General features: G+C 31.7%; 1 protein-coding gene across 1 annotated transcript; it reads right to left on the bottom strand.

Annotated features, from left to right (window-relative positions):
• Positions 1-1,063: 1,063 nt before the first annotated feature.
• Positions 1,064-10,013, bottom strand: LOC143043828 (uncharacterized). The gene is made up of 2 exons (XM_076216007.1): positions 9,942-10,013; positions 1,064-2,155 (listed from the first exon to the last, which is right to left on the bottom strand). The coding sequence occupies exons 1-2, from the start codon at positions 10,011-10,013 to the stop codon at positions 1,634-1,636; spliced, it is 594 nt and encodes a 197-aa protein (XP_076072122.1). The 3' UTR covers positions 1,064-1,633.
• Positions 10,014-11,948: the final 1,935 nt, after the last annotated feature.

Below are 11,948 nucleotides of genomic sequence, written 5' to 3'. Positions count from 1 at the left end.
AGTAAACCATTTCTTTGGCAAATGCTCTAAACTTCATAATGTATTTTTCTTTCTTGATGATTATTTTTTCAATATATATCTAAGAAATGATAAATGATGTACATCCCATATCATTTTGGTCTTTTCAAATTTCTTAGATATTTATTTTTTCAATCATTTATAACAAAAAAGTTGAAATAATATACATTTTGTTTTTAAAACTGAGAAAAATCACAAAAATACAAAATTGACAGCATGGTAAATTTTACACAAAAAAAGCGTCAAATTATGATAAACCTTTCTTATATTAACACCTACCTATAGTTTTTTAAGTAAAATCTATTCAGAGTGGTCCACTTCATCTTTATAGAAAGTATAAAAAAAGTTTAATTGTGGAACTGTGATTTTTTCACGATAATAGCTCCAAAATAGGTAAAAATCGATAAAAAATGGAAAAATCATCAAAATTGGGCATTTTCAAAGGGCCGTAGCAGAAAAAGAAGTGCACCACAATATGATGTTTTCTTCACCAATTATTTTGTTACAGTCTTTTAAACCCAAAAATCAGGTTAAGAAAAAAGTTTAATTCTAGAAATGTTTGGCTCCTCAGAGGTGTACATCCTTAAAAAGCAGATTTTGTATATCATTGATACATTTTTGTGATATAGTTAGTTTCTTATTTTATGTTGTGCTTGTTATTTTGGATGTTAGTCGCTTTGGTTTCAGATTATTGTGTTTCGATTTCTTTCACTAGATTGTATGTTTATTTTTTCAGTTTGTCCAGTATCAATTCACTTTACAACAATCTATGTTATCTAAGTACACATTTTTACGACGGTTAAAGTCTTTTAATGACCTATATTCCAAAAGAAATTATAAACAATCCTCGCCATTTTTATTATTATTGATTACATAAACATATAAAATACAACCAAAACACTATATTTATCCGTAAAGAGTAATGTCTTATATAACTGAAAGATTATACAATAAATCTGAATTTTTGTAAACTAGAAAAGATATACAAGCAAATAAAAATAATGCTAGCGAGACAATATATAACACAAATGGAAATACGGAAAGACAACTATTCAATTTATATAGGCTATTATATTATAAAGTCCTTTTATAAACTTTCGTGTAAAAATACATAGTTCCGCATAATGTAACCTTGATCATGAAATATGAATGATATTTGTCCGTAGCAGCAGATATGATTTTTGACAATATTTATCTATTCATTGATGCTCTATGTCAAACATTATCTAAATGCAGTGATCATGAAGAGTTATTAGACATACTGGCTAATCTCGTAATATCTTTAAAGGTTAAGTTAGATTTAAATGACAAAACGTTCTCTCCAAAAAACGAAATGAAATCACCATATTTTTAAATATTGAAACTCATTCTGACCGACTCACAATGACTATATATAAATAAAGGCAATCGTAGTATGCCGCTGTTCAATAGTCATAATTCTATTAAGCAAAAACGAATCCGGGAAACAAACTAAACCCAATATAAACACATCAACTATAAAGGGAAAACATCGGTACCTCATTAACACTGAACTACATCGAAAAAGAAACGCCAAAATACATAGAAACGAACTGTCTGATAAACTATTTCATTTCAAATACTGATGCTAGCTATCTCATGAAATGCCAATGCCGGTAATTCCAATATTAGAACAGATTGTTATGAAAACGAGACAATAGCAAATATAGCTCAGGTAAAGATCGGTATGACAATGTGGACATGTGCAAAACTCGCTGTCTTCGTACTGATTAGCTGTTTCATTTTTTGTTAAACAACAGAAATACGTTACTTTAGGCTGTTTGACTTCTTCTTTATTTTCCGCAGTTTTTTTCGTTTTGACTTTTACGTCCTTTTTTTCCTCTTTTGGTTCATTTTCTTTTTGTTTTCTTTGATGCACTACCATTTGATGTCGGTTTTTAAAATGTGTTCTAATGACAGTGAAAAAAACGAATAATGTATGTGACAGTAACGATAGTATTATCAGTGTAATGAGACTTCCATAAAATTGATTATTTTCACCAAAGCCCAAAACTGCTCTCAACTGAGATATATTAGCCATCATAAGCGACACGTCTGCTATGGTTTGTATGAAGTTTTTGCTCTCTGAAAATTGGTTTGCATTGTTTCTGTCATTCTTCTGCAAATAAAAATAATCTATTTTCAAATTATTGATCCAAAAGAGGGACGAAAGATACCACAAGGAAAGTCAACAGTCCAACAGTTGTTTTAGAACACTTTTATATACTGTCACATAATTAAAAGCTCCCTAATTGTATAAGGTTAAAAAGTAAATATAATCAGAGCATTCTGAGACCAACGTCAAATCAGAGCTTCAAAGCTTTACAAGCTGAAAGACGGAACAATAACATGTGTTTCGTTCTTGCCAACTATCTGTGTGTTATTCAAAACAAACAAAGAACAGAATGATAATAAAACTTGAAATAACGTTCGAAGTGCAGTATTTTCAAGACCGGAAAATATTCCGTGAATCAAAAAATGTTACTATGTAATCGCATGATGGCACGTCAACGTTAGTACCTAGAATCTATACTTCAAGACCATCGTGTATTATTTGTGAAGTTGGTTCGAAGTATTTATCAACACAATCTTTGAATCTCTGATGAACTATTTAGAAAAGGAACTGGACATGACCCTTGTTCTTCAACTTTCTGTTCAGACGCTGGTTACGTTTTACAAAGTCTTAGTAGCAGTATTTCATTTTGAAATAAATCGCAATCACAGAAAATGTCGTACTAAAAAAACAAATATTCCGAACCTTAGTACTATAGTTTAAAAAAAACAACAACAAACATTATCTGTTAAAAAGCACTGTTCTTTACCTGTTGATGAATTACATCAAAATTCCCTATTACAGTCCTATATAGATATAAGATAATGTAATATGAGTGCCAATGAGAAATTTCTCCGTCCAAGTCACAAGTTGTAAATGCAAGCCATTATAGGTCAAAGTACGGCCTTTAACACGGAGCCTTGGCTCACATCAAACAGCAAGCTATAAAGGGCCTACAAAAATACTAGTGTAAGACCATTCAATCGAGAAAACCTACCGCGGTCTAATCTATATAAAACGAGGACGAGAAACACGTATGAACCACATCAACAAACGACAACCACTGAACATCAGTATCCTGATTTAGGACAGGGGCAAACATATGCAGCTTGTTTAAACATTTTAACAGGTACCAACCTTCACCCTTACCTAAAACAATAGTGTAAGATCACAACATAAAAAGATGTATGCATTCGTCCAAATTATTAGTGCATACCGTTACTCTAAACTGTTCCCCGAAATTGAGCGCCCTGTATATACAAAATGAGTTATCAAAACCAAATACGTCAATAAATATTGCAGGTATTTTTAATCATAAATCCGTTAAAGAAGAAACTCCTGACTATTTTAAGCTCCTTTTTATTTCATATGTTTATAAACATTCTACCCGCAAATATGTGTTTAATTAAGTGTAGAGATGTTAATATTATGGTCATGAAATAGCAGTAATTACATTTATGACCCAAGCTACCTTGTTATAACAGGTGACCTCAATATCGCCATGACCGCGAATTTCACTTCTATTTGTATACTTGGTAAATTGTTTAGTCAGGAATGGTGTAACCACAAATGAATCAATAGAGTGTTTGATACATACAAATATTTGGCAAGTTTGCTATACTCCTAGAATTCGTATTAACAATGAAATATCACATCCTATATTTTTTAATGACGGTACCATAGCACAAAGATTGCTTATGAAATCGTTACACTGAATCCGTTTGATGTGTTCTATTTGGTAGTTTTAATCTGGAAAAACATAATTCATTTTAGTTGCGATTGGCTTTCACATTTGTTTTAGTAATTGCAAGGTCATTATGCTTTATGTCCTATGTTTTATGTTCGTTGGCTCGTTGGTTTAATTGTGGTTAGTATCGATTTATTAAGATTGATGATTTCCTTGGTTGTTTCTCATTAGGAATTTATAAGACCAAGAGTTAAAATTGGTTTAGTTAATATTATTCCATCGTAAATGTTACATACGCCATTATGAGTTAGTTTAGTGTTATGGAAAATCCATTTCACAGATGACAACGGATATGTTCAAATTGTCGTAACTAAAATCGTGTCTCCTTTTCCATTGTTTTCCCCAAATTTGGTCTACCAAATAAGACTTATCCCCGTGTTAGTAACATGAGCAACACAAGTTTTTAATAGGGATTCTGAATTTTACATCATATATATGGATAATGTCCTGTCATTCAAAACTCGCATTGAGCACTTGTCCCTCATATATCCAAGTTTACTATATTAGTTATGGAAACTACCGAAACTAGAATGTTAGATTCATGCATGTCTCTTAATAATATGTTCTCGATATTGACTACAGATGGACTACTTTAAACTAGAATCTATGATAAATGTGTCAATTTCAACTTTAAAATTGCTAACTTCTCATTTTGAACCAGTAACAAATCCTTTTGTCCACCATGTTGCGTTAGCATATCTCAATTGTAACGTTACGATCATGTATGTTCAAGCTTTACGAACTTCATTTGCATGACTGTTATCTCGACATAAAAAAAAATATTCCAACAGGGTTTTAAGGAGGAACAACTGAAATTTACACTCAAAAATTGTACGGTTACCATACCGAATTGAGTGTTCGATAATGTATGTCTTTGTCTCAACTTATTAGCTACATTATTTCGCAGTGTATGATTTTCAGACACGATAATAGTTGTATGATATTTTACCAATTGAAAAAATGTGCATAATGGTTAGTGAATGATTTAAAGAAAAATGGCAAAATTACAAAAATCAAAGGAAAGTTCAAAACAGAAAGTTCTATAACAAAAGACTTTTCTAAAAGGTCAAGCGCATCAATCGTAGCAAGGAACACTTATTCTGTCAACGCACCAAGTATGTATCTCTCATATTAAAATCATCCAATCCCCTGATCAGTCGTCTTGTTTTGCCATTGTTATATCATAGTTCGTTTCTGTGTGTGTTACAGTTAATGTTGTGTCTCTGTTGTGTTGTTGTTCATCTCTTATATTTGATGCATTTACCTCAGATTTAGTTTGTAACCCGGATTTGTTTTTTTTTTTTGTATCGATTTATGAGTTTCGAACAGCGGTATACTTTTGTTGCCTTTATTTATTAACCTACCTGCATTTGCCTTGTACCATAGCGTCTTACTAGCTCTGGAAATATCAATATATCGAAATTGTTATTTTATTGGCATTTAAAGTTTAAAGTGTAAAGATATAAATGAGCTTTTTTATTGATTATACATTTGTCATATTCTTAAACAAAAATATCATATTTAATATTAGTTCATTCAAATCATTAAAAAAAGTCATTTAAACTTTGTTCTGTTCCCCCTTAAAAAAAATAAAATCTGTTTTTATATTTCATTGGTCTAAGGTATTACCTCTTTCCCTTTTTGTAAAACTATAAAATGGTGCGGGTCCAACGGAATTCATGGTATAAGGTCTGGTCTGAAACCCAAAATAAAGTGATTTATTATATTTCATTGGGATCAACCAAAATGCATTATCAAACAATACAAGTTATAAACCTTACAATTAATAATTAACTAATATATTTAAAATATTCGGAAATCGCATATTGAATTGTAATCACATTGTCACACGCTACATATGTTGTGTTATCATTTTTGTTTTGCCAGAATCAGTAGTCACCTACTCATTTGTATGTAAGGTAATCACTTTATCACACGATCAAACAAACGGTTTGCACCTGTCCTAAGTCAAGAATCTGGCTTTCAGTCGTTTTGTGATGTGGTTAATAAGAGTTTCTCGTTTCTGTTTTTTATTATATACACCAGACTTGTTTGAATGGTTTTACACTAGTGGTTTTTGGGGCCCTTTATATCTTGATGTTTGGCTAAGGCTCCGTGTTAAAGACCGTACTTTGAGCTATAATGGTTTACTTTTTAGATTGTGACTTGGATGGAGAGCTGTCTCATTGGCACTCATACCACATGTTCTTATATTTAGTTATGAATAATCAGATTACCTTAGCTTAATTTATTTGTGATCATGATAAACTTAACTGCTACGTTCAAATGCATATTTAACATAAATAAGCATTGATTGAAAAAAATTATGGAAGAGTCATTTTCAATAAGACGCCTGTGTTTGCGGAAAGTGGATTAAATATTTGTAAGTTTTCGGTTAGAAAGTGACAAACCAAAGGAATTACATCTGTGCTGGTCTTGTTACCGTTGTCATCCATGAGGGTCTTTCGATATTTTTCTTGGGCGTTATCGAAATCTTCTGTCCCATTTTGGAGTTTGTTCAGTTGTTTTCGGAGTTGTCCCAAACGGTAGTTTAGTTTGAATTCCGAGGAGCAAATTCTCTTTAGTTTGAGAGCTTGACTGTAAAGAATCCTTGATCAGTGTTTTGGGTGATATCTTTTGGGAGAGAGAAATTGGTGTTTGTCAGTTTTCTTTGTGTCAGCATGCCTTTTTTTACACATGTGGTGGTGTCGAAAAACGCAATTTTCTCGCTTTAAAATTCAGCTGTAAATTGTATTGAGTGATGGTAATTGCTACAAAGATTTAAAAAATATGGTAGATTTTCGGCATTATCGTTCTGGTCCGAGACCACAATTATTTCATAGTCCATTTCCCAACTGCGCTTTCTCAAAGAAACTTTAACAGTGTGTTGTACTATTTTTGGGACAAATTATATCAAAATTATAGAAAACTTTATCGGCTCTAACTCAAAATATAGACAATTTTATGTTTAGGGCGTCTTGAAATCTTTTGACAGCTTCCGAAGTGCTAATTTTTAACCTTTTTTAGCTGGACAAAATCACTACATTACTGGAACCAAATTTTTTTACAGTGTAATTTCACTCCCCCCCCCCCCCCCCCCACATTGCAATTTGAGGCACTAAACATGGATAAATAAATTTGAAAGGGTATAAAAATTAATGGCAAGTAACTGTCAACACTATGGACTATATTCGTGAACAACGAAAATCGAACAACGAAAAGGGACGACAATTGTGGTCTCGGACCTTCTATTTCATGTCATATCAACAATAAAAAAGGGATCAAGACAGATAAACATATAACAAAAACAAAGCCAGGATGTGACAGGGAATTAATACATCCCTCACAAAAACAAAAACACAAACACAAAGTACAGATATGGCAGTTAATGACAACTAGTTCAAAGCCGATAACAACTAATGAAAACAATCTTGTATCTAAGACAAAAACATAAATCATAGCCTATCACACTTCGTTTATAAACATTAACAGTCATAGAAGAGCATGACCTTGTTAAACGACAAAATAAAATATCAGCAGAATGAAGTACCGCTTATGTGCATGTGCATTACACAAATATGTAGTTCGGTTTTGATTTACGAATAACATTATCAGCCTTTATACACATAAAACAATATTCATAGATTTTAGTAGTGTTGACTTGGTAACCGTTTTGAATATTGTTTCAGAATGTAATGCTGATTTTTGTTGAATGTCATCTTACGAAAATGCATAAAAACAAATTAAATTCGTGAATCTCTCCAGATGTCCAGTGCATTTCAGGGTAAGACAGAATCATGTGTATCTGCTTTATTATATTGATATTAATAATCAGTACTTGATTTAATTAAATCAAACTTTATGAAATCTTCTGGATCTACCTTCATCAGGAATGCTTAAACCTAAACTTTGAAAGACAGTTGTGTTTTAAAATGTTCGATTCTTTAAACAAAAACATATCAAATATTCATAATGATTGCATCACATTCAGACTAACCTCTTTGGGTTCCAGGTAAAACTATATAAAGTGAGGCAAATCAATTCCAAACCTATATAGTATACTTATTTAAAATATAATTCCTAGTTATCTAATAATCTTTCCTTTAAAATCAAACAACAAATATTTAATGTGTAATGAACCTTGCAGTTCTTCATTCTAACAATATGTCATTTATCGTATTTAATTAACTAGATATACATAGTGCTGTATTATCATGATTAGGTAAAATCAACCGAGGGTTCCCTAATACATCGGGGATAAGTTATCATGTTATCTTTCGTTTTCCAAAACCTTGAAAGACAATCTAACATCAATTTTAGAAAATATTTTGTTCGTGCTACACATTAAAACAAAATTAAAAATATGCATAGTTCAAATAATGTTTCCCGGAATTATATGCAGATTTTTGTGGAACATTTATTTTGAAAAAAAAACCAATTAAGTTCCGATGCAAACAAATTTAAAAAAAAAGATTAAACACATTTAACTCAGTTTTCAGTTTTGTGTATAAACATGATAAACATGGTGTATTATAAAACAAAATTAAATAATGTCTTGAATATAAGTCTAATTAGAAAGGTCACATTCAAAGAAAGGAGGACATGGTAGTATTAACGGCAATTTTAACAACTCCATAGTCATCTGTTAAACGGTATCCATAAAGGTCAACCAACTCGTGATTGTGTTATACAATTTAAAAGGAATTATTTCAACTAACTTCTTCGTATACAGCGACAAACCTTTCATGAAATCAATATAGGAAATACAAGCTGTCGTATAAATGGGAAGATATATACCACATCTACACGCGCTATTGGAAACGTGATAAAATGCAAATGATAACATTATCACCCAAAAAAAACAAACAAATATTGGTAATCTCTTTCAATTTACTTTTACATGATGCATTTGCCACCAAATAACCGATATGATAGTGTGAACGATCCGTGTATATTTGAGTCCATTTATTTTTATTTTTATTTTGAAATATCAAAAATAAAAAAAACAAAAAACTAGTGTTTTCATTTTTCATTTCTAATTTCTCGAAAAACAAAATGAAAAACAAAAGAGTTTCTTTTTCTTTTTTGATTTCTCGAAAACAAAAACGGAAAACGAAAGTGTTTTCATTTTTTGTTCTTGATTTCTCTAAAACCAAAATGAAAATTAAAAGGGTTTCCGTTTTTCGTTTGTGATTTAACTTAAGAAGAGTTTTGTATTTAACTTTAATTATTTCTCGATTTATAATGTAAAATGTTTTCATTTCTTGTTTTACACTCATTGATAGTAAATATTGCCGAAGTAAACAGCCTTGTGTTTTTTCAGTATAATGTAGACAAAATAGACCGCATGACTTCTGAATTGAGCTACAGTGATAAAGTAATTAAACACTTTCAAATTATCTTGTTTATATCTTTGATAAAGAATGAACAAAATAATCTTAATATTAAATGAATCACAAATTTAAATTGTAGAATATATTTCATATAAAGATGGTTAAACTAAACAGATTAGGTAACATCACACTAACAAGGGAGGTAACTACTGTTTGACAAGAAAACTAGCCCGTACGTTAAAGTATACATACACAGCGGTTGTCAGATCAATACTATTTTAAAATGTCGACAGATGCAAAAGTCTTTATCAAGCTAAATAATAAGGGGCGTGATCTTTACTTTTAAGTTTGGAGAGGTTGATCTAAGATGATAATATAGAAGCGTAACTAGCCTCTATTACAAATAAAGCAAACTATATTTTTGGCGAGAGTAGGGCTCAAAAACCCCAGAACTGGAAAAAAGACGCAAAATCTTGCATTTTAAACGTTTCTTTTAGACCCTTTCTTAATCTGAAGCGGAAGTATTGCTTTATTCATTTTATTATATTCTGGTCTCGGAGCAAAATATATACAGTGTAAGACTTTTAGTATTTACATGTTGGAACAATATCAAAAGACATATGTAGTATAGAGGTAAAAACCTTGAAATCCACATGGTAAAGAGGGTGGCTATTGTCAGTTTAAACATATTTATTTATAGTGGATTTGAAATTTTCTCCCCGGAACGGAGATCGAACCAGGAACCTTTGTTTTTGTAGTCCGATACACTAACCTGTGTTGCTATTGTATGACACACATGACCGTTCTTTAGTATTCGTAGATCTATTCCAACTTGAAGTCTCATTGAGTCTACGACACGCAGAACATGACATTTTAACCATTGAATGTTGAAGAGATAGTCATAAAGATCGATTACTTGATTTGTGTTCCGATAACGTCGCCACAGAACAAAAAAGCGAGAGCTACTTTCGAATATTTCTACAATTTCAAGCACTTTTCCGCTCACAAACACAATAATATTTTCAATATTTATCAAAAGCATTTTTTTTGTACACTTTTTTTATATTTATGTTGTTTTAAAATAATAATTTGACTTGAATTTATATGAGTATATTAAATATACATCTATACATGTATACCAAGCTTAGTCAGTTTATATCTTGTTTCTTGTCTGACTATTAAAAAGGAGAGCTACTTTGGTCCATCAGGTTGACTGATAAACTGTCTATATAAAGTAATGGGACAAGGCATGGAATGATAAAGACAACACCAAATCACCGTATGCAATATTCAGAAAGACATTCAGAGCTTACCATATAGTCATCACCTACCCACCGACAGGCCGTGAGCTCTGGATGGCTATTAACACAAAGCCAAGGGCACATCAAAATGTCAAAATATCCAATTCAAACTGGGTAACCTGAAAAAAAAAACATTGAAACTTTCCAAAGAAATACAAATTTCACCCCCCCCCCCCCCTTTTCCACTCAACTTGTTAATAAGGAGATGTGGTATGATTCCAAATCAGTCAACTATCCCCAAAAGTTCAAATGTAGTGGATGTAAGCAATTATATATAGGCAACCATGTAACCTTTAACCATGAGAAAAACCAAACGGTATAGTCGTCTACAGTAGTTCATGAAATGAAAACTATGAAAAAATTTAGTTGGTGCAGGCACATGCAATATGTGGCGGGCTTTAAGATGTTTATCAGCGCTCAATCCTCCCCTGAACCTGGGAAAGTTTTGTTACAGCACAACATAAAAAGAAACTATACAAATCAGTGGAATAGGGCTTAACGCATGAGATCGATACAAAACAAAAGAAAAAACATCTAACAAAAACACATACCGAATGTGGCAGGGTATTTATACATCGTTTACAAACACAATCAAAGTACTCAAGTACTAAACATCGAATGACCGCACGTTCTTGTAGACTTTCACAAGCACTTGTTTAAAAAAAATCACATCTCTATACCTGAAAGTGAGGTTACTGTACAGATATAATATTTTTTCTGATACAAGTACGTGCATGTATGGTGAACGGTGAATAAATGACAGGGAATTCAACCTCAACGTAAATACTATTATATTGTAATGATTCAAATCAGTTTACTCTGGTTCGTTGGTATATATTATATTAATATTTGTATATTACAATTAAAAACCAATTGTTCAGAGAACAATTGAAAGTCTTTTCACATGAAAGAAATTTTGAATATAGTTTCTTCATACTGATGCAATAAATAATGGTGAAAATTATATTTTTGAGTGATATAAGGGAGATAATATAATGCTTCCGGTGAAAAATAATGTCACTGTCGGTCTCATATGATAGCTTCTTTGACACTGATTCCAAAAATATATAGTTTCTATGTACTTTTGTACAACTTGTTGGTTGACCGTTATGGAATAACCGTTTCACAAATGATATCGGATATGTTCCTTACGTCGTAACTACAATCCCCTTCCCTTTCATGAATGTGACCTACCGAATTAAGACTATTTACCGACTTTGTAATCACATAAGCAACACGACGGGTGCCACATGTGGAGCAGGATCTGCTTACCCTTCCGGAGCACCTGAGATCACCCCTAGTTTTTGATGGGGTTCGTGTTGTTTATTCTTTAGTTTTCTATGTTGTGTCATGTGTACTATTGTTTTTCTGTTTGTCTTTTTCATTTTTAGCCATGGCGTTGTCAGTTTGTTTTAGATTTATGAGTTTGACTGTCCCTTTGGTATCTTTCGTCCCCCTTTTGTATATAGAATGGGAGA

Source organism: Mytilus galloprovincialis, chromosome 8 (assembly GCF_965363235.1).
Source record: "Mytilus galloprovincialis chromosome 8, xbMytGall1.hap1.1, whole genome shotgun sequence".
In the NCBI taxonomy this organism is placed as follows: domain Eukaryota; kingdom Metazoa; phylum Mollusca; class Bivalvia; order Mytilida; family Mytilidae; genus Mytilus; species Mytilus galloprovincialis.
The sequence above is the reverse complement of the archived record's forward strand: the minus strand, read 5'-3'. Positions and strand labels throughout refer to the sequence as shown.

Excerpts from the sequence above, each read along its gene's own strand:
- LOC143043828 (XM_076216007.1), bottom strand. The coding sequence starts at position 10,013 with ATGAGACTTCAAGTTGGAATAGATCTACGAATACTAAAGAACGGTCAT. Across the intron at positions 2,156-9,941 it reads GTCATACAATAGCAACACAG|AAGAATGACAGAAACAATGC; the intron begins GTTAGTGTATCG and ends TTTTATTTGCAG.